The 27,900-nt window shown below is 38.2% G+C and overlaps 1 protein-coding gene across 2 annotated transcripts; it reads right to left on the bottom strand.

The window, feature by feature from the left end:
* Positions 1–2,453: 2,453 nt before the first annotated feature.
* Positions 2,454–27,900, bottom strand: CYRIB (CYFIP related Rac1 interactor B; the record flags this gene model as incomplete). 2 transcript variants are annotated; one of them, XM_084229837.1, is made up of 10 exons in its annotated part: positions 2,454–2,517; positions 7,485–7,555; positions 8,912–9,038; positions 10,215–10,294; positions 11,173–11,289; positions 13,912–13,989; positions 14,988–15,124; positions 17,361–17,466; positions 19,882–20,003; positions 27,828–27,900. In XM_084229837.1, 10 exons carry the CDS (start codon positions 27,898–27,900, stop codon positions 2,454–2,456), a joined length of 975 nt encoding a protein of 324 aa, XP_084085963.1. The 2 variants fall into 2 exon arrangements, with proteins under 2 accessions (XP_084085963.1, XP_084085964.1); XM_084229838.1 differs by lacking the exon at positions 27,828–27,900 and adding an exon at positions 26,829–26,901.

The following is a 27,900-nucleotide window of genomic DNA, read 5'->3' as shown; positions in this document are numbered from 1 at the left end:
CAGCCGTAGATAAACTGTAAACAAAGGAATAAGACTATATTGCAATAAAATTTTATTTATGAACACTAGCATTTGAATTTCATATACTTTACACATGCCACAAGATATCTTTTTTCACCTTTTAGAAAACGTAGAAACTATTCTTAGTTCACAGGCTGTACAGAAACAGGTGGCGGGCGGATTGGCCAACATCATAGTTCGCTAAGCCCCGAGCTAGAGTTACAGAGACCCTTCCACGTGTTCTCCGGCATGCAGGGTGGGAGTGACGACGGCAGAGGCCACCGCAGTATCCTTCTAGCTACTCCAGCTGCGTGGTCCCCTCTGACGCGTATCCATTTCACTCCACTCAAGCATTTACTGGGCACCAGCTCAAATTCCGATTCTGTGCAAGATCCTTAGGACCTGAGGGAAAATCCAACATGGCCCTTCTCTCAAGTTCTCACAGGATCAGAAAAGATACCAAGTGCAGGTAAACATCAGGGTGTCTGAGAACTCACATACATTCCGAGGACTGCCGAGACAAACGACAGCGGCTTAAAACAGCACAAAGGCCAGGAGCAGGGGTCTGAAGTCAAGGTGTCGGTGGCAGAGTTGGCGGGGTTGGTTCCTTCAGGAGGCCCAGAGAACCCCCTTCCTGGCTTCCCGCCAGCTTCTTGGTCCCTGGGTGTGGAGATGCTCATCTCTGGCTTTTTCTGGCGGCCTTCTCTTCGTAGGCCTTCCCTTCATTTCTAAGAACTTGTCCTAGAAATTAGGACCTTGCCTATTGCAGGATGATCTCATCCCCAAATCCTTATTCTAATTGCAAATACCCTTTTTTCCCAAGTGGTTCCAAGAATCACTTCCAGATTCTGAGTGGACCTATCTTTTGGGGCCCCTACTGAACCTATTACAATACTCTTAGAAGGATGTGGCCAGTGTTATCCTGAAGGCTTCCTGGAGGTGACACCAGCTGGTCCTTGGAACATGAGAGTTGGTGCACGTCAGACAGACATGAGGGAGGGCAGACCACAGCTATGAGAGCTTGACAACACACGACTATCGTAACAGCAAGAGGGCCTGGCGGAGAGCAGGTGTGAGGCAGGAGAGCTTGTCACAAAGGCCTGAGAGGTCACGGGGATCCTGCGTGAGGGACTTTGGGTGTCAGGACTGTGCACTATTAAAGCAGAAGGTCACAATGGAAGCCTCCAAGAGTTTCTTCCACAATCAACCCTTTCAATCATATCCTAGCTGACACGCCATTAAACCACCAGCACGATCCAACTAGACAAGCCTCGAGTAGCTTATCCCTGTCATGACACTTGGATTTCCTGAATAAGGTTTTATGATCTTAAAGTAACAGAGAGGCTAGCTTCCGCCACAAGTGAGTGAGATCATGGCCTTCAGCCTCCTCCTGGGAAGAGCCTCCCACCCTCCCTCTCCTGCCAGGGCTAAGCACTGTTTTTCTTTCCACACTCTTGGCTTCCGGTCGCTGACCTCTCACTCCGGGGAACAGCCAGCCAAGCAGGAGTGTAGTTCTCCTTCTAGAACTACATTCACAAGTCAATCAAGAATGGAAGTCAAGTTCATGACAAGATCACTGGTTGCGCTGCAGTCAGCAAGATTATAAAAACAATTAAAATTGTGTACATAGATGATAATGAGCAAAAATACTGTTGAGAAGACCCAGCTCTTCCCTCCAAGAAGGGTAAATGATATGACGTGCCTATGCCTTCCATGTAATTCCACACGGGGAAAGCTTTAGAAGCCTAAAAACAAAACATCAGTAAACCAAGCCACACTTAGAAAAATGAAAGCTGATTTTTATTTTATCATCAACAGCCATTCTTTAAACATGAACATGCATACGTAATAGTCTACGCACACATCACAGTTTGTAACGTTAGTTAATAAAGGTTAAACACACAACATACATCCTTACAAAAAAAGTCAAAATGCAAACCTAAAACGTTAAACAAAGTCTAATTTAAAAAGTTTCTGTTGGGTACCATTCGTACAGCACAGTTAATTTAAACATTTTCATTTTGGCTGCACATGAAAAAAGCGGCAGTAGAAAATAAAGTCATTGAGGGTTTTTTTAAATAGCAGTATAGGCAGTTTTGCCATGCAGGAGAAGCAATATTAAATATTAGTTTTCAAAAAAAAACCACATTTAAAAATATTTAGTTCAAGTCACAGAATTTTTCTCAGTAGAGACCCCAATGCAATGCATAATTAGCTGCCTCAGATGGCCCATTTGAAGGATTATGCTCCTTCAGAGTATAACCTTACTGATTTTGGCACAGAAAGGAAGTCTTAAGAACAAGAACATGATTAAAAAAGAGGGAAGAGGAACAGAGGAAAGAAAGAAAGAGCAAGAGTAAATGAGATCGTAATTGCAATCACTAAAAACTGTGCATTCTCAGTCACTGCAGAATACTGTCTTCTGTCTACAGCAGGCGCTTATTCCAGAACTGTTATTGCAACATGGATTTGATTTGCTTGGAGGTAGTCTCATCATTCAAATGTTTTGTTGTGTACCTAAAAGTAAAAGAACATCAATTTCAGGGAAGTAAAAAGAAACAGTCCCTGTGCTGGGTTCTTCACTACCAGAGGAGGCCTCACTGGGCAGGCAAACCTGCGCTCACAAACTCGTTTCATCCAGTTCTCTGAACCCTGTTCAGGCTCTGCCTACTTTATCCTCCCTACTCCCTTTTAAGCAGAACATCCAATGGCTGTTTAAGTTAGAACTAACTCGTTGAAAAGGTCTGGTTAAATCCTAAAGTCAACAAATAGCTGTAACTTCTCACTCAGAGGAAAATCATCGTTCCTCCATCCAGGGATCAGCAAATTAGAACCTGCGGGGCAAGTCCAACCCACCACCTGTTTTTATAAAGCCTAAGCATGCATTTATATCTTCAAATGGCTGAGAAAGCAAAATCAAAATTTAAGAATACCTCATGAAAACATGGAAATTACATGAAGTTCAAAATCCAGTGTTTATACCAAAAGTACTGTGGAACTCAGTCATACTCACTCATTTAAGTAATGTCTTGGTTACCTACTTGCTAAATGGCAGAGGTGAGTGATTGTGACAGAAATCATGTGGCCCACAAACAAAATATCTGCTTACTCTCCAGCCCCTCATAGAAAAGTTTGCCACCCTGTTCTATTCTGAACCTGGACTGCTCCACTACTGCAGCTCTGGCATAGCCCCAAACGTTTGTCCCTAAATGCCTTACTTCCAGGGGTGTGTGTGTGTGTGTTGCTGTAAGTATATAAATGAAAAAAAAAAAAAAAAATCTGCAAGCATGAGTATTATCAGAAGATTCACTATGGGAGTACTTAATAGCAGAAATTCACCAAGTAAGCCTACTATGTGTCAGGCGCGCACTGACCCAGGAGCTCACAACCTCACACAGGGAGAACGGTAATACCCTAATGCTACCGTAGACTTGGGATGAAAGACAGAAGTCCCAGGTGGGCCCCAGAGACCAGCTGGTGGGGACACTGAGGCTGTGGTGTGGAGCTCAGAGGCCATGCCAAATGCAATGAAAGCCAGAGGAGGATATGACACGGGGGAATGATGTGCAGTTTCACTTAGGTTCTGGAAGGCTCGCTCTGGTTGTGAGGAAGTGGGGGCAGGAAGAGAAGAGGAGCTAACCAAAGGGCTGTTACAGGGGCCGAATGTCCAAGGCTCACACCAGGTTAATAGCAATAGAAACAGGTCCCCAATGCTTAAATTGGGATATATTGTGGAGATAATTCATAGAACTTAATGCTAAATGGGCAGACTTGGCCCATTTCACATATAATCTATAAGAAATATATCATTTTAAGGACCTCCCAGGTGGCGCAGTGGGTTGAGTGCAGAGCTGTGAAGCTGTCCGCAGTCTTTGCTATGCAGGTTCAATCCTGGCCGGCCTGGGAGATACCCACATGGCGAGGCAGACCTCTCCTGTTGCGCCCGCTGTTCCCCTCAGCAGTGTATTTCATCAGTCTGCCTGTTCTGTTCCCCACTCTGTCTCTGGTGAATCCTCTCACCTTCCCACACCTCTGGCCTGTACCCCTGTGCTTGTATAAATAAATAAACCTTAATATATATATATATATATATATATATATATATAATTTTAAGCAGGTGCACACAGATGGTCTTTCTGTATTAGAGAAATTTACTCAATATTTTTTAGTTCATTTCAAATTAATTTAAAAATTGAAGAAAGTACCTGAACTCTCAAATACTTGGAGATGTAAAGAGACAAATGTGTTTATTAAGTACCTCCTATACTCTATCTTTCTTAGAAGTCACCCCAAACTGTTTCCATATCACTAAAGAGACACCTGAGTGCCTGGCACATTATAGGTGCTCAGTTAGTATTTGTGGAAGGAAGACAAGCAAGTAAGCTAATCAGGCTGGGAAAAAAAGTTTCTTTAAAGAAGTATTTACATTAAGTGGTAGGTGATGTAGCAAGGGTCTAACCTTTCTGTTTCACTTCCCAATTGCACATAAAGTACACACAGTTACATGTATCCCTACTGATGTCAGGAAGAAAAATGTCCAACATCCACCCCTTCGCTGGTTTCCCTGCCCCTCCTTTACACAGGGAAGAGCGAAGACTCAAGGAACGTGCACAGGCGTCACCACGCAGCAGCGTCCTGTGACGGCCCCAGGGTGAGTGCTTCCCTGTCCACCCAGATACCGGATCTCGCTCTTCCTGTGGGATGTGGCACAAGCTTCTAGCCATCCTCAGATCCTTCCCTGGCCAGAGCCAACTGAGAACCTTATCATGCCAACGTCCTCTATTACCAAGAAGAGCCAGTAACATCTACCTCGGTTGGAAAAGAATGCACGGATGTGGACAGTATCATTTCATCGTGTCTGCCTAAACGGTCCCTTTCCAAGAGCATATTACTCTTCTATTAGAAAGGCAACAATTACTGACCCTGACCATTCAATCTAATAAAGAAGGCAATTAATTATCTAGCACTGAACCTCAGCTCCCAGATCAAGTGCTCTCCCGCCCCCTCCTGATCAAAGGCATTTGGCTCCATACCGCTACCTGTAAAACGGAGACAAGACCTGTTGCTGCCCTACCATGAAGCTGGAGGCAGTGTAGAACCACCACAGGAAATTTAAAACAATCACTGTGCACAATTACCTGCTGGCTCTCAGGGAAATGGCACGCGCATCCCTAGTGAAGCAGCTATTCACTAAAAAGGAATATTCACCAAGAGATGTGTTCCATGTTGTCAAGGTATAAATAAGACACACTTGCCTAGTACTTTTAGGACTAGAAAATGCTTTCTTAACAGCATCCGCTGTGCTCAGAGGGAAGCCTGTTACAGGCTACGCTGATTTAGTTTGAACAGTGTTTCTCAGAGGAGCAGAGCATGTGTGTCGGCGAGGGCGTTGAACTGTAACATGAACTGTAAAATTACAGTGTCTACACCTCCACCCCAGACCAAAGGAAGAGCACTTCTGGAGAATGCCTGCGACTCTCCACTTCATCTCCACCCAAAGCCACTGAGGCGTCACACCATGCACCCAGGGCTCTCAGCGCAGCATCAAGCGTACCAGGTTTCGAGAAGGCAGTCCGGGTTTGAAAACCAATTCCAACATTTACTAGCCATGTACTCTTAAGTCTCCTAAGAGTTTAAGGTGGCCAAGTTCCTTAACTATCTTTTGCACAGAGGTGACACTCCCCACACCCCAAAACACCACTATAAACTACAGAGACAAAAAGTATTTCTAATTGTAACTACCACATAACATAGGTACACTGCTTAACCTTACAGGCTTCCCCAGGTGAAAAAATAAGGAGACAAATACACTCACATGAATAAAAATTGTTTAAGAGTTGTCTCTGCAACAAACTCTTATTTAGAATTCCATTACATATTTGGAAAGAAAACCTAAAACTGACCAGCGGCTCTTGCATCAATGCAGCGCTTCTTCCCGCCAACACAGCCTGCTTTGTGGGAGACTTTGGTCGCATCTTTCACTCACTGCCACTGCCCTCCTCTGCCCTCATTCAATGTAAAAAAAGGCTGAACTTCCTTTAAACTCTGAAAATAAAAGCTGAGTTTTTTACTTAATGTTTGATGCACAGTCTCTTCAAAGTACAGAAATAATACTAACATGTTCCAGATCTCAATTATCTCTTACTGTTTTAAAAAAGGTTTCCTGATACTTGCTGCCCTTGGAGAGACTAATCACCCAGAAATAAAGGGGCTCCAGAGAACAACAGGCTGACTGGGGCACAGGAAGTCATCAGCCAGGGCTCCAGTGGAAAAGACTCACAATCCAAAACCCAGAAGTCTGCGCACTGTAAAAACCTCCAGAGTAAAAATTCCGAAAACACAGCTTCTAATGACTCATGGCTGAAATGGCTTGACTTTCTACGGATTTGTTACTGTTGAATTATTTTCCTTAATCTTTCTGATGTTCATTTAGAATAATTTCCTTTAGACATGCAGTCACTTCTTAAAAAAATACATTTCATAATCTAAATAAAATCACTCGATGGTTCAACTGAGCAGAAGCGATAGAGACTGGATTTTGTTTCCTGATGCACCAGGCAAGAGTAGTATTCCAGAGGAATAAAAACCTGCTTGCTCACAATACGTGGGGGAATATAGTACTGAAATCATTTTATTCTGACATGTGAAAAGTAAAGATTGTGATCTCAGAAGGTCAACATATAAATATTTCTGCGGTCATGTAATATTTGTGTTTAAACACAAGATAATCAAGCAATGAACAAATCATCTTTTATGTTGGGGGAATTATACTGCCAATTAAATCTCTGCAGTTAAGATGTTTTAATGTGCTAAGATTTTCATTTAAAAATACTCCAGCATTCTTAGGAGCTTTGGTAACTAAATCAAATAAGTCATAGCTGGAAAAAGAAAGATAATAATTGTCTGCTTTACTTCTATTATAAGACAGACACAAAAATAAGAGCGATCTTTATTTGTGAACCCAGAAATGCAACTACACAATATAAAGGGAAAGGAGCTAACTATAGAACAGTCTGTTTGGCATCGTTTTGTAAATATTATATAGAGCTAGGCCTTAACAAGAATAACTTTGTAAGGCGATACAACAAAAAGTTAATACTGATTTATTTCAAAATAGGAAGATTTCAAGACTTTTCTTTAAATTTCTGTTTTATGAATTTTATTTACACTTAGTATTAAAACTATTTGAAAAATAAACAATAAGCAATTCCAGCTTCAAAAGGGCAAAAAGTAAAAGCCAAACGCTAAAAAGAAAGCTGCTTTGTTAGCTGCTTTTCTCATTTGCGCACACACACACACACACACACACACATCATGATAAATACTGTGAGCAATATTTGAAAGCAAGATTACCAATGAAAATGAAATCTTCACATTTCTAAGTTGAACATACTAATATTCATATCTTTTGTGCTATTCACATTTGGAAGCATTTTCTTTACATTTATTTTCTCTATGAATCTATAACATGTAAATATACACACCTGAGAGCATTTAGAAGACCTTCTACACTATTAGGAGGTTGGTCCTTAAGAACTTTGATACAACCTTTCATCTAAGGAGAAAAGGAAACAGAAAAGGTAAAACGTCTGTTTTTTCAGGTAACCCTCATTTTCGAAACAGTAACACTACCACATCTATGGAACTCTTGAGACATTATATACCAGTGATGTCAAAATAATTATTCTTAAGACGGGGGAAAAAAAGTACCCAAATGTTGTTATTTTCAGTGTGTCTGTCAAAGCTTTCGAAGAATCCTATCAGTCAAACTGAAGAACCACCCACAGTAAAGAGGAAAGTAAGGGCCTGCTAACTGAAGCCTTTCTGCAAAAGTGTTGAGCAGCCTTTTTTGGACAGTACGGACAGACTGGCAAGGAGAACAGGAGCTTTCCAGATAGACAAAAATCACAACAACAATAATGAAAGTATATCACACACACACATTGCAGACCTGAAATGACTTGGGGGCGGAGGGGGCGTGGGGGTGGGAGTCTACAGAGGGCTGTAGGACTCATTTAAACTGGTTCTTGTGGTAGGGACAGGTCACAGGTCACAGGCTATTAGGAAAAAAGGGAACAACTCAACAACAACACACCACAGGAGAAACACCGTAAGCTTTGGAAACCATGGAGATGTGGGTTCAAAATCCCACTCTACCATTTCAATTACATTACTTAACTTCCCTAAACCTTAATCTGTAAGTACAAGGGGGCAGCTAGCACCTAGATCCTGCAAGTACTTTCAGAGTTAAATGGAAACAAATGTAAAATCCTTGGGAGGCAATAATGACTCAGTAAATGTTAGCTCATTTTTCTTTACAGGATGGATATGATTTCAGTCAGGAAGACTGACCAGGGCAATCTGTACTCCAGATAAGAAGTGCTAAGAGCCAGGACTGCCATGAAAGGGAAATTAGAAGAAAATTCTCACCAAGTACCAAGAGGGTAAAGAGAGCTATTATAAAACAGAGAAACCAAGAAATTAACATAAATGTTTGCAGAGACAAGGTAATAGGCACATATGATGACGAATAGTGCAGAGGAGGGAAAAATATGTAAAGACTTTAACTCTTTGCTTATAGCGCTTCTACTAACATTTTACACAGATTGGGAAATGAATCTTTAGTTTGAAAGGCCTTTTGTCCAAAAAAGAATACAAAACCCCCACAAATTCTTATCTCTGATTATTTATATTGCCAAATATGCAGAGGGCCCATTCAAGCCCAAGGTTTCCCTACAGGGAGACACAATAAAGATACAGTTATCCTCTGATCATCCAACTCCACCTGGACACAGGCTTGAGGAAATATGGTCAGACAGCAGAGGAGACTAAAATCCACCTTATCACAATTACAAATGCCAGTGATTTCCATTTATGAAAACTGTTTGAAATTACATAAAATGTAACTTACATCAATTTTTGAAGTTTTGGCAAATGCTCCCACTGGATGTACATGGTCATAGAGTATTATGACACCCACCATCACCCTCAAGCAGAATGATACTGTCTCCTCGTTTGTGAATCTGCTTCTATATTCCCTAGAGGGAAAAAAGATATGGATGAATATGCAGCACATCACAAATTAATGAGGTGCTTCAACTCGGAAAGACTTACCCTGCTGATGTCAAAAAGGGACGCTAACTTTATGACCTCTCTCCATGAGTTTCCCAGAGGGAGAGAGGAAGCAGGTTAAGTAGTTCTCACTTACACATGCTGGTCCCTAGAGGCACCCACCATAGTATATTATCCCTTCTGCCTGGCAGAGATCAGACAATATTACAGAAATCAAAAGTAGCCCCAAAGTGAAATTCTGGGGATGGACGCTTTGTGAAGGATGGTACAATTGCCAATATGACAACAAAAGTTACTAGCTTAATAGACCTAGTGTGTTCATTACTTAGGGGATAACTTGATATAAACATTACCATATTGCTGGATTTAAATTTTACTGAAATTCAGACATATTCTTTTCTTATTTGAAAAAAGGAAATACAACTGTTGTCTCTCTGGAAGGCAGCAAGGGACAGTAGTAAGAGCTTAGAACCAGGGTAGAGTCACGCAGGCACTTGTGTGGGGCATGGTGCCCAAGTCCCTTCCTGTGCCAGGATCTTACTCTCCTCAATGATGGGGATGAGGATGGGTTATAGCTGCCCTTTTACTTCATTATGCTTTCCAGTAAGATGACATATATAATAGCATTTTAGAAAATAAAAAGCTCCACAAAGATACCAGTTATCTAGCAAAACCATCTCTTTCTCAGGGATGCAGGAGTCCTTCTGTGTGATCACAGGGAAATCCAGTCAGACACTGTGGTATGAGAGGATAAACCCCCAAAAGAAGTCACGTTCGTGTTGTAACAACGAAGACTATGATCTAACCCTGAGACAAAAGGCTAACTCTAGCCCTGTAGCAAACAGGCGATGTTCTTTACTGGAGAGAGAGAAATGATAAAAAGCATAACTAAAAAGCTTTGAAGTTTGTCCCCAAACCCCAAAAACACCGCACAATCCCCTTTCCGAAGCATCTAAATTAGTCTAACTTAGGCTTCACTCTAAATCAGAAGTTAGATTACGCTGCCCAATTATTTTAGTTTTGCTCATATACTAACACTGGGTTTTTGGAAAATACTTCATTTCTACTTCCAAATACTACATGTCCCTAGCAGGACAACACTTCAGCAGACTGTTCAAGGGAAAACTCAGCCAAGTACTCACGGGGTTTCCAGCATGACTCTGCAGACGCTAGCCATGGTGCTTAGACAGTCTGTGGTATTTTCTATCGGTAAATTTTTATTCTGTAAAAGTACATGGAGAGTAAATAAAAGGAGAAATGACAGTTACTACTTACACATAATTTAAAACCTGACATAAAATGAAAAATCAAGTTTATAATTTGGTTCCTTCCTAACTGTGGAAAAGGCATTAGATTCCAGTTACTGCTCTAAGCTCTCGGGTAGGACTATGAGCAAGACAGCTAAGGAACTTGCGTTCTAGCTTGGAAGAAACAACCACAAGAATCAGGACTGCTAGAGTTAGAAGGTGTGTGGATTTTATCTTAAGGGTACCGAAAAGTTACTGGAAACATTCTAAGCAGAGGAGGAAGAGAATGTAATGTGGCTTACGTTTTAAGAATCGCTTTGGCTGCTCTTTGGAGAAAGGATTAAGGGGTAAGAGAACAAGAAATAAGAACAGTTGGAACATAAATGCAATAACCCAGATAAGAGCATGGCGGGGTGACTGAGAAGTTGCCAAGGGAGGAGTTATTTTTTTCTATTTCATGCTGGATTTTAGAGGAAGAACCAACAAGAATGCTGGAGGAACAAATATCAGTTGTGAGATAAAGGACTTTAGAATACTAACCCCTGAATTACTTGCTTTTTACAGTGTTAATATTAATTGAGACAAGATAGACTGGAAAATGGGCAGGGTTAGGAGGAGAAACTAAAGACTTTGGTTTAGCCAAATGCAGCTAAGTTGTCAACACTACAACTGGGAGAGTGAAGTCAGGCAGGCTGACGTGGGCACTGGGCCTCAGGAAAGAACTCAGTGTGTACCTTTGGGGGTCTGTTGGCTTAGAGGTGGCAGTTAAAGTCACAGGGCTTACCAAGGTCATCCTGTCTGTAGAACGGAAGGAGGAGACAAGACAAAGAGTAACTTGCCAGGCAATACTTACCTCGGATACAAATTTTGTTGTGGCGTCACTTAAGGTTTTCAGCATTGGGGTTGCCTCAGCATAAAACAAAGACATTCGATTTGCCAATTCATTATTTACTTCATTTTCTCCTTCTGCCTGTGTGAAAAATAAGACCACTTGATACCGGTTCATAAAATTACAAAATATTATAAAGCATTTATATAAAAGGTCCTAGACAGAGTGTCTAATCTCATTAATGCCTGTTAATGTACTAATCATCCTTCACAAATTATATATTTTTTAAATTTTTTGTTTTTTTAATAGAGGCATGTTTATATTTATTTGTTTGTTTGTTTGTTTTGTTTATACATGCACTGGGTACAGTCAGAAGCGCGGGAGGGTGAGAGAATTCACCAGAGCCAGAGTGGGGAACAGAGCAAGCAGAAGGACCGAAGTACACTGCTGAGGGGAGCAGCGGGCGGCAGGAGAAGTCTGCGCGCCATGCGGGACCCTCCTCTGGTGGCCGGGGAGCAGCCGGGGATCGAACCGGTGCCACAGAGGCCGCGGGCAGCATCGCAACCCAGCACTCAACCGCTGCGCCACCGGGGAGGCCCACATAAATTATATTTTGGACCCTCACATACACAGAAATCTTAGTCTTTAAATGGGCCTCCCTGGTGGCGCAGCGGTAGAGCGCTGGTTTGTGAAGCTGCCCGCGGCCTCTGCGGCACCGGTTCAATCCCCGGCTGCTCCCCGGCCACCGGAGGAGGGTCCCACATGGCGCGCAGACCTCTCCTGCCGCCCGCTGCTCCCCTCAGCAGTGTACTTCGGTCCTTCTGCCTGCTCTGCCCCTCGCTCTGGCTCTGGTGAATTCTCTCACTCTCCTGCGCTTCTGACTGTACCCAGTGCATGTATAAACAAAACAAACAAGCAAACAAATAAATAAAGAAAAAAAAAAAATGCCTAAAAAAAAAAAAAAAAATAGAAAGATTAAAAATGACATTAAGCATTTTTTTTAAAAAATTAACCTCTTTTTAAATTCTTTAAATGACATCAAGCAATTAAATAAAACCTTGATGAGCTGTATACCCTATATAAGGAATTGTTCTAATGCCTGGAGGGGACAAGAGGAGGACTAGGCCACTGCAGCCTGATGCTATCAGGAATAACATCTAAGCACCCATGGAACAGCCACCAAAAAAAACCTAAGAGGCGATGGAAAAAGGAGGAGAGAAAAAGACTAAGTCAGGCTGGAAGGAAAGGAAAACGACTCCTAGCAGAGGAAAGCTCCCGCGGGCAAAGGGGCACAGACAGGTCCAGGTATTCCAACCAGTCCCCAGAGCAGCGGGCACACTCTCACATGACCTGGTAGAATGTAATTCCATGCAGGTCACTGCATTCCGTGTAATAAAGGGCATCACCTACTTAAAGCTAAGATTGGAAAGGAAGGCTGGGGTCAGAGTCTTCAGTGCTAGCCGAAGTTCATATTCTTCTTGTGTATGTAACAGGACGTCAATGAGAATGTCAGAAGGAATGACAAAGAAGTCAATTTTCTTTCTTTTTTTTTTGGGGGGGGGCCACACATAGATAACTATTTTTTTAAAATAAATTTTATTTTTATATTCCCCATACAATTGCAACCCCCTTATTTTGACCCCAATCCCTCCCCTCCCCGCCCCTCACCCCCCCCATAGAGTGTCTCTGGTTCATAGTTTTTTGTTGATTTTTGATTTCTAAAGAAGGTTAGTTGATTACAGTGTGCAGACTTGACCAGAAAGGAAAAGTCTACAGGTCAAAAAATGAGCTTGACTGCTACAGAATGACTCCCAAAAAGAAAGTAAAAATTAGGCTCTCAACAGGGACATGAGTATTAAGAGATGAAAATGAAAATGGGGGTGGGGAAAAAAGTGAGATTTCACTTGAAAACAAGTGGCTTTACCTATAATTAGGGAAGGTGAAAAACAGTGCAGCACAAAGATGACTCTAATGCCTTTGGATTTGAGCGATGGCAATATCCTGCAGCAACAGGTTAGGGGTTTGCTTTTGTTTTACTTTACATTGGTGGGTATGAAAAGATAAACTACTGCAATGACTAGGGCTGATTCTAGAAAGGTCACACCAACTCGCACAATGCAGAACCTCTCAAAATCCCCAGAGAAAATAATATTTTCTTCATATTTAAGGTTTTGCTCATGAACAGTCACCTTTGGGGTAGACAAGGGTATTTACTAAATAGCTTAAGAAGAGGGAGCCAAGAGACTAACAAACCCAAAGAGGGGAGAAGAGCTGCTATGCCAGCCCAGGTGCAGGAGTGCTCAGAGCCCACACCCACTCTCCCCTCCTGATAGTATCCCAGGTCACCTGCTCCCCAGGATTCTGCCATTCTAAGAATATGGGGGACAAAAAACTCACAAAATTTTTGCATAGTTAAAATGAGAATATCTCAGTGAGGCACACCGGACATCCGTCATAATGCACTGTTACTTGAATAAAACGTTTTTTTATGAAAACAGAGAAATTTTGTATGCATCAATTTAGACAGACAAAAATCAAATTCACTGAAGAAGCCTTGTAAATTCAAGGGAGTGGAACTAAAGGTAAACACTAGACAGTAGGCTACATTTTGCTTTCTTCCCACAGTTGTGGCTGCCATCATTCCTAACTTTTATTACTCACCTTAGTTTTACCTGAGTGAACAAATGAACACGTGAAAGAATAAACTGAGCTAGTTGAGAGCTGAGTTACTATCACCACCCCTGAATCAAAGCAGTAACTTACTGGAACATTGTTGATCCTCATACGACTCAATGTCCTTCTGTAATAGCTGAAGTCATTCTGTATGGCAGGATTTGTCATCTAAACAAGACATTAATGAAAGAAAAATGTATTGGTTACTAAATGACAAGAGTAAAAATTAAGTGAAAAATCTAAGTACAGTTTTAATCAGGTAGGTAACACTGTCTTATTTGTAATGCATTCCTAAAACTTACCACGAAGATGACCCTTTGCACTTAAATCACGTTCCACTGGGCTCATTCTCAGGGAACAAGTGAAGCGCACAGACCGGTCTCAGTCATGACCAGTATACTTTCCTGCTTTTGAATAATTTCAAGTAATATACTAAAATCTTATTTACCAAAAAAAGGGTACAATCAAGTAAACAATAAGAAAGAATGTGTAGAAATGTGTGTTATACAGTAAAAAACAGGTATATGTGGTAAACAGGATGATCCTCAAAAAAAAAAAAAAAAAATCACCGGTCCTCCAAGTCTTATAGCAGTAGCTGTCTGTGACACAATCGTAGGAGGCTGGAGCCAGGAATCCAGCTCTTCCATTTGTTAGACAAGATGCCAGAGAGGCCGGACAAGTTCAAGGACCAGCCTCAAAACAAGATACTGTGACAGAGACCAACACAGCACTCGGGGCTCCTGAGAGAAAAACGTCATGCATATTTCTTCACATTCCAAGAAAAGGAGACAGACAGACAGACAGGAAGGGAAAGAAAAAGGGCCACCAGGGTGGGGAGGAGGGAAATGTCAATACTTTTACATGAAGGAATGTTGAAATAAACTGGAGGTGAGGATAAAGGAAAAAAGTACCAAAAAAAGATCGATGATGTTATTTCAGAGATATTTTTTAAATGGAGTTAAAGAAAACTGAATATTGGGTAATTTAATTTTTATTGTCCATATGTCAAAAAGATGTGTCATAATCTTAAATCCAGTTTTCCATTTTTGCTAAGGAGCACAGACATCATTTAAAAATATTCAGGCAAGTTCTTCAGCCACTTCCTCTTAGTGGCATTGAAAGGCTCAGGGTTTTCACCATAACTGGGTGCAAGCAGAACATCCTACCTTGAGTTCATCAAACCGGAGTGTGAAATGAAGAATTTCTGCAAACTGTTTAGCAAGAGCCTGCTCTCGCTCTAGATGCTGGGTAGGAGAATATGGGGTACTTGTCAAGGCTCCCAGAAGACCTCTTAATGCTGCTTCTGAAGAAAAACAGAGTGGGCATAGTGTGTTAACATGCCTTTCAGAGGTGTGAACCCGTACCCCTAAAACAGATAGAGTGGCAGAATCCAACATTACTTCAAGAAACATAATTTTTTTTTAAAAGAGGGGAAAAATAGAAACATCTTTATCTCTCTACTATTTAATTAAAAAGTGATCAATTTATAAATGTTGTGATTTCAATTCACATGAAAATAAGTTCTTGTAGGAAAAAATCTAAATATAATCATTCAAACTGAATACTGCTTAATAGAAAAAAAAAACTTTAAAATTCAATTTTATGATTCTGTGAACCCAAATTCAAAAGATACTGAGCTTTGCCACAGGGGTTTCTGTCTCATGGGGACTACTGTTTCAGTATGGAGCCTTCCCAGTAGAGTTCGTTACTGAGGGAAGGCTGTAGGTCAGACAGTAACAAACTGCCTTCTCAGCTTCTGCCTAGGGCTTGTTATAGATGCCACCTCTGGAGGTCATAGTGAGTGAGCTAATCCAACATTTGACTCCTATTATCAAAATTTATTCAGAAATTCCCAAAATTAATTGTGCTTATGTCACTTGGCTGTCTCAGATCCACACAGTTCATATCCTTAGGGTTCTTTTCTGAGAATTCGGGATCGGGTCTTTGACAGTACATGGATCGCAGTTGACAAGAACAAGTGGCTCTTGTCACTAAAGGGGACTTTCCCCAAGAGCTTCCTGAGTTACTACTCTCTTTGCTGAAATGGAACACAGCACCCAAGACGAAACACATACCACTAGCCTGATTTAGTTCCAATAGCTAAAACAGAAGAAAACGCGTAAGCCTAAGTGGTTTAATCTGTTATTCTTTTTTTACTGGCAATGCTAAGTGACCTGAGCACCATCTAAATCAATTTAACTTCAAATGCAGCTAGAAACTGCATAAGAAAAACTCTAAATATGTAGAAGTCAAGAGAACCATGCTTAAAAGACCCAAGTTCCTGAGATTACAAAGCTAGACTGCTTAACTGAAATGTACGTAATGTCAAAGAACTGATACAGTGCTTAGGAAAATAAGTTACAGTTTTCTAATAAGACAAGGACAATTCATACAAACAGGTCCATCTCAGCTTTTCTTTGTCTTTACATTTGACAATCTGTACTGCATCTAAGGAGAAATGACAATTTACTGTTTTTAAAACACAAGCATTTTTTGTGAAAAACAGAACTTCAATTTTAAAGCAGAGGTTGTCAACATAAATGGCCAAGTAGCTCATAGAAAGGAGTAAGGAAAGCAAGGTGTAATCAAACTATGACGTGACGGGACCTACTGCAGAGCAGGCCTGACTAATGGACGGATGGCTGGTCGCTTAGCTCTAGTCAACTCAGGAGCACATCAATTGTTCAGTTGTTGCCTAAAGCAACTGTAGACTTGAAAAAACACACAAACACACACAACAAAACACAAATAGTTACCAATTTTACACAGCAACTAATTTGAATTTTTTTTAAATTATGTGATCCACACAAATCACATCTCAGGCCTAAATTTAGCTTATGAGACCCGAATTTGACCTGTATCTTACAATATGGTTTTCTGATCAAATTTTTGTACATACTAATTTAGAATATATAATCTGCTTATGATTCAAAAGCTAAAACTATTAAAAAAATGCAACAAGAACGTGTTTCAGATTTCTCACACATATCTATACTCCTCCTCCCCCGTACTCCCAATGTCACACAGTGAAGTCCTTCTGACTGACAGCTTTCAAGCTACAAAAGCAGCTGAATGGATATCTTACCTACCCTGCCTGTTCTGCTTACTCACTGTTTTGAAGGCACAATTGTGAATAATTTTCCCATGTAAGGAAAAAAGGCGGCGATTTTTAAATTCTTTTTACTATAATAACTGTAGATATCTCTGGATATATCATTAGTTTCCTATTTCTCATTTTGTACAATTTTAGACATGCAAACTGATGACAGCAAAGATTTTAATATACAAATCTAGATAACCCAGGGAAGTGATATAAGTCCCCACATATGAGAAAGAATTTATAGAGAACTAGAGAGAAATTCTACCCAGTAGCTTCCCAAGCCAGAACATTTTAGGCTGCAAAGAAATCAGAGATTTCCTTGTAGAAATTAAAATTTGTCAAGGAAATAAATTAGTAATGTGATTATGAAATACTCTACTTCGGGGTCAAAGACTCTTTTTCACTAAGGAAGTCATTAATTACAAATTTTTCAACTTACCTAACCGCTGAGAAAATTCGTAAAATTTCTTTAATTTGCCTACTAGTGGAACAACTGCACCCCATGCCTTCTCTTGCAACTTCTCATCTGTTGGATGCTGAATTGCCTTCAAAATCCAAAGAATAAAAATACTTAGATTTTTTAAAAATCACAATCAGTATTTTTTTACATTAACATAAAGATTTTAGCAAATATAGGAGACTCTAGTATAATCTACAAAATACAGAATAATGGACCTAGGCATGCTGAGAATGAGTGCCCGCAACCCCATTTTCAACCTACTATCATTGATTCTAGCTTACCTGTGCAGTGGATATGGATATAATGGAATAAAAAATGACAACCCATGTTTTTAAAGTCTTGGTACGATTTAGAACTCCCCAACCTCCGCCTCACACATACACACGAACCACTTTACAGTTTCCCTTGTCATAGACAGGCTTTCTCAGAAGTTTGTTGTCAAAGAATTATTTAGTGTGATAAAAGGAAAACAAAAAAGGTAATAAATGAAATAAGATCCCAACTTTGGAACCAAGCTAAGAAACTTTCAGCAATTCAAATGCCAGTCTCCAAACCAACTTTAAGAAACCTACCATTTAAGTCAATGTAAAAATGTGATTTAGAAATTGTCAGATATTTATTCTCTGTAACTAAAATCCAAGTTTTCCTAGGCTTTCTTGAAAAGGTAGAAAACTAGTTTTAAATCTGAAAGGGGAAAAAAATAAAACATAATCTAGAGACCCCAGTCTGAGATTGCATCTTTCTATGATCAGTCTTTCAAACTCATAGACAATTACTCCCAAAGAGGTGTGTTTTCTTGCGTCTACCTTCCTTTGGCTTACCAATGCTTTCCGTAATCCTTTATGGAGCATAATGGCTCTGCTTGTTTCCTCTAGCATCTTCAAACAAGTTAAACACACCTAGCTGCTTATAATATTCTCGGGGGGGGGGGGGGGGGGGGGGGGGAATCTGCAGGTTTAGACTGTCCCAAGGTACAAAGAAACCAGACAGATTTAGAGGAAGCTCTGAATATATGTAAGCTACAAACTAAGAGGGTTACATATTGTTTAAGCAATTGCTTAAGCAGCAATATACATCAGTTTACTGTATAAGTTTGCCGCTATGTTCAAATTTCCTTGTTATGTTTTTTTAACATAAAATGTTTCAAGTGATGCTGAAATAAAATAGAAGTCTGAAGTGAATCTCACTTATGTAATCATTGTATTATATGAATATTTCAAAAGAACTGTGATATTATTCTGATACATAAAAAAAATTATTTAAGCCTGATACTTAGTCTCAATGTTTTTTATCAAGTGGTAAGGATTCATTCATTTTATTTTTCAAGAAATAAACAAATAGATAAAATCAAGCTGGACAGAGACTATTAACCCACCAGACTGATCCTTCCCAATGTTAGTTACAGAGAAGAAAACAGAAACAAAAGGGGTTGGGGGTAGGAATAAACAAACTGTGGGCCATGCCTTCAAGAACCCTGGTAAAGTACGGAGAGAGGGAGAAAGGAGAGAGGAGAGATGGGGGGAGAGGTAAAGGGGGAGCGGGGAGGGGGAGAGAGGGAAAGTGGAAGAGGGAGCGGCCAGTCAAGGAGCCTGGAACTCCCCTGAGTAGTCCAGCACATGAGTAAGTGGCTAGGCTGAGGGGAAGACGTCAATGAATGAAAAAAGATGTTAGTCTTGGTAAGAAGCAGGCACACAGCTTCTTTCAAAAACCAAAAGAAATGGAGAAAAACAGAAACCTGGATAAACTCAGGGATTTGGGAGAAGTTGAAGGAAATCACACAGGATGTTTGCTATGTTATGACATCATCAGACAGAAGTGGGGGGTCAGACTGTAAGGATAACTTAAAGCTCTCCTAGGAAGCCTTGGAGGATTGGGAAAAGTAGACCAGCCTCACAAAAAAAGCCAGAAAGAGTTATGTTCTCAAAAAAAAAACAAAAAAAAAAAACAAAAAAAAAAACTGTAAATAGTGCCTCCCATTGTAAATTTCAGGTTACAGCCAAAGGATAATTTTTTTTTTTTTAAGATTATTTATTTATTTATACAAGCACTGGGTACAAGCAGAAGCGCGGGAGGGTGAGAGAATTCACCAGAGCCAGAGCAGGGATCAGAACAAGCAGACTGACGAAGCACACTGCTGAGGGGAGCAGCGGGCGGAAGGAGAGGTCTGCGCGCCACATGGGACCCTGCGCGCCACGTGGGACCCTGCGCGCCACGTGGGATCGAACCGGGGCTGCAGAGGCTGCGGGCAGCTTCGCAACCCAGCGCTCAATCGCTGCACCACCAGGGAGGCCCCCAAAGGATAATTTTTAAATGTATATAATTTATAATTTACAAAACACCGTTTTCCTTTTACTCCAGTATCATTGCATGTGAAATATTACCGAGATCTTCCTTTAAATATTTTATATGCAATAAAGCATTCTAAAATACAGAAAATAGATTAAAAACAGGAGGGACAGAAAATTTTATTTTATTAGAAAAATTTATAAACATGCTTTACCTCTCGTATTTCATGGCCAGCTCCTCTATATGACTGCAAGTCCTCCAAGATGCCTTCTGCATCTTTTAATACTACATTCACCTGATTATAAATTTCCTTCTCAGACTCTGTAGGCTGGGCATCTAAACAGCAGGGAAGCACAAGAAAACTTACAGTCACAAGACTTTTTTAGTGTATGTATAATTCTAAGCAGTTAATCTGAACTTCTAATAATGACTAACATTTTATTCAATGTTAACTTTGCATTTCTAAGATGGATAATTTTCCCATAATTCTAAGTTTGAATAGGTAAACTCAAGTTTGTAAATATCACAAGAAGCAACAGAAGATCAAACATTATCACTTATTTAAGTTACAAATCATGACTTGATATATTAAACAAATTTGAAAATTATAAAAAACAAAATTTGAATTTTGATAGTATTAATAGTCACTTTTTCTACTATATTCACCCTACCAGTCATGACTATAAGTGCATGGATATGATCTATTTTAATGCCAAAAAAAAAAAGAAAGGTATACTAAAGAAACAATTTTCCTATAAAGTTAATTTTATCTAAAAGATTTATTTATTTAGGCATACAAGAACTGGGGTACAGGCCAGAGGTGCAGGGGCGGGGGTGAGAAGATTCACCAGAGACAGAGTGGGGAACAGAACAGGCAGACTGACTGAAATACACTGCTGAGAGGAACAGCGGGTGAGACAGGAGAGGTCTGTTGTGCCATGTGGGTAGCTCCCTGGCCAGCCTGGGATCAAACTCTGCGACAGAGGCTGCAGATAGCTTCCCAGTGCTGTGCTTAACCCCTTGCGCCACCAGGGAGGCCCCTAAAGTTCATTTTAATGACAGAGTTGTGTTATAAAAAAATAAACTTTTTTTTTTTAAAAAGACTAGTTTTTAAATGCACTCCTTATTCTAGGGATCATTTAAATACTGGACCAATGTGATTCTCTGCTGATGCACACAAGGTCAAGACTCCTGTGCAGAGAAGATCCAATTACCAAGCTGTTCCAGCATTACAGGGCTAAAACCTCCATACCAAACACTATTGCTAAAAGCTAGAAATACTAAAGCAAAAACTGAGTTCCTTATATACTTAGGACTAAGTGAGAGAAAAATGAAGGGAGAACTGTAGCTACAAAAAGCATAATGGGAACACAAACAGATGGGCATTCCACCACCTGCGGTGTTAGCCACAAAACATATGTTAATAGATGACTAAACCTGGACTTCTCTCAGCTAGACTCAAGTTAACAGAAATCTTGTTTTTAATAACTTGGTCATGTGTTTCTCTAAAAATAAATCTCTTTATTTAATACATTAGAGGGTCGTGGTTTTTTGTTTTTGTTTTGCATTGTTTTTGGAGAAAAGGGAAATTCATGAGTTTTTCATAAATGTTTCCAGCTAAACTACAATCAGTACTATAGATTAGGCATAAAGCATGTCAAAATGATTGACATTATGATTACCATAATGTTTAAAGAGAAATTATACTAACAGAATTTCTCCATGCTGAAATTCTCTCTTATGGGAGCAGGGGAGGCAAACCAGATTTGTATGATTTAAAACATTGTTAATATATCTCCCTACCATACCTACTTCATCTCCTCACAAATACACAATGATCTATTCTTTCTCTGGGAAAATTTTCTTAGAAAATTTGAAAGAAATTAAGTTTATAAATAACACTAGGACTGGAGATGCCTAAATAACTTTATTTTGTGCTTGGGGCAAGTCAAAACTCAATTCTACCTATTACACCTGCCAACTAGTCAAAAATATACCACATTTTAAAAAAATCAACAATTATAGCACCAAATATTAAATGCAACATTAAAACAGTACTTACAACGATAATAAAATAACATTTGATGTGCAAAGTCAACTAAAGAATTTGTGCTCTCATCTGTTTTCTTGTTTTTCAAATTTCTTTTAAGAGATCATGTGATTTTTTTAAATGCAAACATTATGACAAAATAATGATACAAGAGAGGCCAACTGAAAAGTTAAAAAAATTGTCCAAAGATATAAAGGAACAAATATCAACATTATAGCTTAATGGTTTCTTAAAAGTCAGGGTTTATTATTAAGCAGTAGTATTTTTTCACATTTTGCCAGACCAAATTCTCCAAAGTAAAAGACACACACTAAAAAAAGTTTATCTCATAACTTTTATACTTACACCAGATAGAGTAGAAATAAATATTTTACATGCAAAACAGCCATTTTACACTTTTTCACATGGAATCGTGAAACTACAGACATAACATCAATAGTAGACACATATCATAGTTTGAATTCATGAAGTGGGAATTCATGACAAAGGAAAGTATTTTTTTTTTAATAAATCAAAAGGTATTTCTGAAGCTTGAAAATATTAAACTTTTATGTATTTTTCGTGTGGTGACAAGCTTGTTAACAGAAAAACGTTGACACTGAGACTATTCTACAAAAGAAATATTAAGTAGATATAAATAGACCTTGGAAGTGATTAATAATTATTAATGATTTAATAAGCACCAAGAAATTTAAAAATAAAGAAGATTCCAGTTTCCCTAAAGGTAGAAAAAAATACCCAGCACCACACTGATCAAACATTTTTTAGAATGTCACAGGAAAGTCACATTTATAATTTTGAAAGCTGCTGAAGACTGCTGTAGAAATGAAGACAAACAGAAAATAGCAGACAGGTAAGCACTACTGTACTGAGAGCAAGTCATGCAAAAGGTTGAAGTACTGGGGAGGGGGAAAGACTAAAATAAAGTACTTTATTCCCTTCAAAAAAATGTATCATAAAATGCAACCAAGACTTGTCACTTTGATTTTTCATAGCAAAAAATGAAAAATTGCATTCATTATTTGAAGAAAAATATACCACTTAGCCAGCTAATAAAAGGACACTCATTTGACTGGAAAATAATTATTAATGAGATTAGGCAGAGTGATTTCTGATGGAGGCTAGTTTTAAAAATTGTTAAAGGGAAATTAAACCGTAATTCAGTTGCTTTTATTATCTGAAGGTAAAATTAGATACTTTAATAATTTCACACCAATTTCCTATAGGAGTCACTAAAAAGAATTGTAGTTGTTAATGGTACAAACGGAGGCAAATATCACTTACAAAAGGAAATGAATAAAATGCAAGTCACAAAAAAATTATAATCGTACTAATGGTCTTTCTGTTTTAATCTTGCATACATTCATTCAGTAAATATTTACAATCTATCTTAATAAATTTCACTGAGCAGGGAGCTCAATGTATAATACATAAGCTGTATAGTATTAAACACAGCATCCCATAGATGTTCTATAATAAATGTTTATTGAGGGAATGAGAAGGTAGAGAGTTACAAAAATGCCTCCAACAGGAATTAAAGGAGGCTACTGTGCCCCTTTGTCTCCAAACAAATATAATCCTACATCATTTTAGAAAAATAAATGTAAGAAAAGACCACCAAAATAAAGACATTCCAAAGTTCAGGGCAAATGCAATTGAAAATATGCAAGAGGTAAAATGAGGTTAGACTAAAAGAGTTGGTGTCAATATTTTTAAAAGATGGGGTGGTGGGGAAAACAGGTAAACACAAAAGACACAAGAATTAGAGGAAATGTACAGCTAAATGGAAAGGCACTATTTAACAAAGGAGAGAGGAAGTAAGATTCTATTTCTCCTTGACAAATGACTATCTGTACTTACTATCCTATTTTGGTCTGCCTGGAAATGAGTCAATCACAGTTAACTAACAAATACTTAACTTCTCTCATTTACAAAGCACTGTGCTAAGGTTGGGAAGGGACATCAAAATAAAGTCCTTCTCCCAAGAACCACAATTTAATGAGCTATTATAGTAGCTGTAGTTGTTACTCAGGCTAATGGTTTGTCATTGGAATGAGTTATAAATTAACACTGTCATTATAAAATAGGAAATTATAAGAACTAGAAGACGCTATATAGGTCACAACTGTCATCTGCATATGCTATTATTAGCTTAACTGCTGCCAAATTTTATGGGGCAACCCTGGGCTTCTATCTTGACTGAGTCATTATTTTTAAAATAAAATCTTAACAAGTGGATTGAAGAAAAAGTCCCTTTTTCTTATACCTCTAGAGTAAGGAATATAGTTTCATTGAATACAGAATGTCATTTCATGCTCTCAAGGCCTTTTATACATATTGTTCTATCTATAACCCTTTACTAAATTTTTTAAGCCTCAAAAATTCTATTTCATTTCCACCACCAGAAAGTCCATGTCTAATTACTAACTGCTAAGTAAAGTTAATCCCTCTGATATACATCTTGAATGCAACATATGTAAATGAAATTACTAGTTTGCATTTCTTTCTATCCTGTAAACAGCAAGAACTCTCCAAAGGCACTGACTATCTTTGTATCCCCACCACCTATAAGTATCTTTGTATCCCCACCATCTATACAACTGGTAAGTCATGTGTGTTGAACTAAAATGAAAAACAGTAAATGCATGCACACACATGAATTAGGGGAGTAATGATTTACTTTAAAGACATAGTCTTCATTTTATAAACTGCAGGATTCCATTAAATCCTGTTTTTAAAATACTGGAATAGTTCAACTGTGTGTGTGTGTGTGTGTGTGTGTGTATATATATATATATATATATATATATATATATATATATATAGCTTGAAGCAATACACCAGTTAATCACTCTGTATGAAATTATTTCTATAGCTGTCCAATCATGGATATACACTGAGCTAGATTTAACCAGTTAGAAAAAAATGGAAGTTTTACTAAATATTCCTGTTCATACAGAAAATGAACAATGTGCTGCTAAGTTACTGAATAAAAGATTGTGGCTTTATTCTAAGTAATCATTAGGAAGTGGCAAATCAACTGTATTAGCAATTTTGATGCTGCTACAAAACAGTTTAAGAGAAGACCCATCTGAAGGGTTGCAGTCACTATGATGGGAAGTCTAATGATAACGTAAACTTTTGAACATGTCAAAAAGAAGACAAATATGCAAATCGGTAAGATAAATCTAATAAATAATAACAGGAAAACGCTGGCCTACTATAAAATATGTTTTCACTAAATTTGATTTACAGTGCACTAGTGTTAAATCAAAAGTTCTATGTTGACTGATATAGGCAACAAATACAATTTTTTAATTTATATCTGCCATTAAGAATTAGTTCTTCATTATTGGTTATTACTGTTGCTTTGTTTGCATTTTTATCCTTATCCTGCCACTAAATTAGCTATTCAAATTTTAAAGATAATGAGTCAAACCCCACATATTGGAAAACCAAGAACAAACAGAATTGTAAGTACTCCATTAAAAATGCATGCTTCTTACTTGAACTAAACATAATGCTAGACTTATAAAAAGATCAAGTGCCAAGTCTTGAACAAGATCTTGACTGTATCAAAGCCAAGATTCTGCAATGGAAGGAATTTGGGACAAAGAGTAAAAAAGAGAATAGCAGAAAAATACACAAGACCAAGTTTGAAACAGATGCAAATAAACTAAAATACAGCTCTAGTAATGTAAGTTGCCTCATCTGAAAGAATACTGTTCAAGTCAGCAATCTGCTCAACATCCCCAAGCTGATTAAAATTCATGCTAAACATGCACTTCAAATAGCACTGTTAAATTGTTGAGAAGGGTCAAGAAAATGAACATTCACTTGATAACATTTTCCCCTAAAAACCCAACAATTTAATATGGTCCTGATATTGACATTGCTACTCTTTGCTAAGATGTACACAGTACCTAAACTGTAACAGAACATCTGTAGGAATGCACAAGTAGAAAAATATCAGAGACCACAAATTACTCCACAAAATGGAGACAGGCTATAAATTGATGTGTTCATCTGAACTGTCCTGTTTTTAAGAAAAACATATATGAATTATACATAAAATAAAATGAATTCTAGAATATCACATAAACTTAAGTTGATAGAAAATTCAAAGATTCTCTCAGAATTTATTTTAAGGGATTTATTTATTTTGCTTTCAAAACCAGAAAAAAATTAAAATTTTAAATATTTAAATATCTGTTCCAATGTTTTAATCTCAGATAAAATGCAAAGGATCGAATGATTTATAATCTAAAGACTATCTCTTCACCCTTTCCTAACAATTTTCTAATGAACAGTTAAAATAGCAACATTCATACCAAAACACCAATTTAATACCATTGTTTCAATATGACAGACAAGCGAAAGCAATACTGACAGCCACGAAAGCAAAAGCTTTTCAACATGCATGGGCGTCAATGACACTTACCTGCCACTCTTAGACCATATTACAATAGGTCATGCAACATAAAACAAACAGAAGGCAAATTACTCAAAGGTCTGTGAACCCATTATTTTTCTCTTTATTTAGAATTAGAAAAAAATAATTCCTGGAATAAATACATACAATGAAGTTTTTCAACTTTTCAAATTATCTGCAAGATTAAATAATTTAGGTTCACACTTACCTTTTAATATTATGCCCAAATTACTGAGCTTTGAATGGCCTTCATGAACAGATTTGTATTTAAAATACTTTAATATTTACAGAGTAATTGAAACCTAGTGAATTTTTCTCAAGTGCATTAAATTTTCCCCAAATATGCTTCTATTAACAAATCTTGAAGTAGCATTTGTTGTTTCCACCAAAATTTTTCATAGAAATGTTTTCATTGGAGAATAGATTTCAAATTATAAAATAATGTCCAACTAGGAGATATGAATCTCTCATAAGAATTCAAATAAAAACATCTTATCACAATTCAATCTATGAAATATTATTTCCAGTTCTAGAAGGCACCAGAAATTTTACTCAAACAATTCATAGCTCAGTCATGCAAAGCAGTTAAAAAGATGGCAAAGTGGGAACATTCATTTAGAGCAAGACAAACGCAGTCTACTGCAGGCAAAGAGAAATAGATATAAAATCATCTTCTCACTTTCAAAATCAAGGAAAAAATTTGGCCCCTGCTCAAGGTCTGTGCATGTCAAAACTTTAAGAAGATTCCCCATGTTAAGGTACCTGTCAAGACAAGAATGAGAAAAGAGAAAATATCCCTTTATAAAAAAGAACATCTGAAATTTATTTTTTAAAAAATAGTAACAGGGAAAATGTTCATTAGGCCATGAATTCGTCCTTCAGGTTACCCAGACTGTGCTCTGGCAGACAGCAAACCGGGTTCTCAAGGTGTTGATATGTAGGACCTAGAGGTGAAATGTGGTTTTCCTGTACACAATGGCACAACAGTTGCTCTAATTCTTCTCAATATTCTCCCAAGACAAGTTTCATTAATGGCCTTATAATGAAAAATTCTGTAAGTATTCCAATAGTGCTAGTATTCTGAAAAAGAAATTTCTGATCAAGAATTATTCACAACTAAACTTATTTAATACAGCATTGAAACAATTTACTTTAAAGCCAAATATTAAAGCAAAATTTTGGTCACAGCTCACCTTTACATTTCATCTTAAAATGGCAGAATATTCAACTTACTTCCTGTATGCCATTAAACACAGCATTATGTTTCTAACCAAATTTGGATTATTAATTGGTGGAAGTTATTTAAATGTTGATTCTGGATACGTCGCACCATTATGATTTTTTTACAGAATTTCCATAGACTCTAAGCAGACACACCGCTGGGCTCAGCAACTAAGGCATACTGTTAGAACGTTCATCATAAGGCTGCTTGCTGCATGGACTGATGAAAGCACAGCACTGGCTACAGATGCCACATGATTTTAGCAAATGAAAAACTAAAGAATTATACATATGATGGTGATGTTTGCCTACAATTAAGAAAAAAAATCATGCAAACTTTGTTTGATCCCCGTATTTTATCAACAAATATTCTGGCTGGCCTTCACTGTGGTGTGAATATAATTGATTTTTCACCTTTACCATTATACACCAGCTGTGAAGGGCTAGAGAGACTTACTTTCAAAGTCCAAGAAAAAATGTGCTGCATTGTGGTCTATGTCCCTGGTTAGCACCTTAATGAGATTACCCAT

Source organism: Talpa europaea (genome assembly GCF_964194135.1).
Source record: "Talpa europaea genome assembly, chromosome: 3".
NCBI lineage: Eukaryota > Metazoa > Chordata > Mammalia > Eulipotyphla > Talpidae > Talpa > Talpa europaea.
This window is presented reverse-complemented; position numbering and strand designations above follow the sequence as displayed.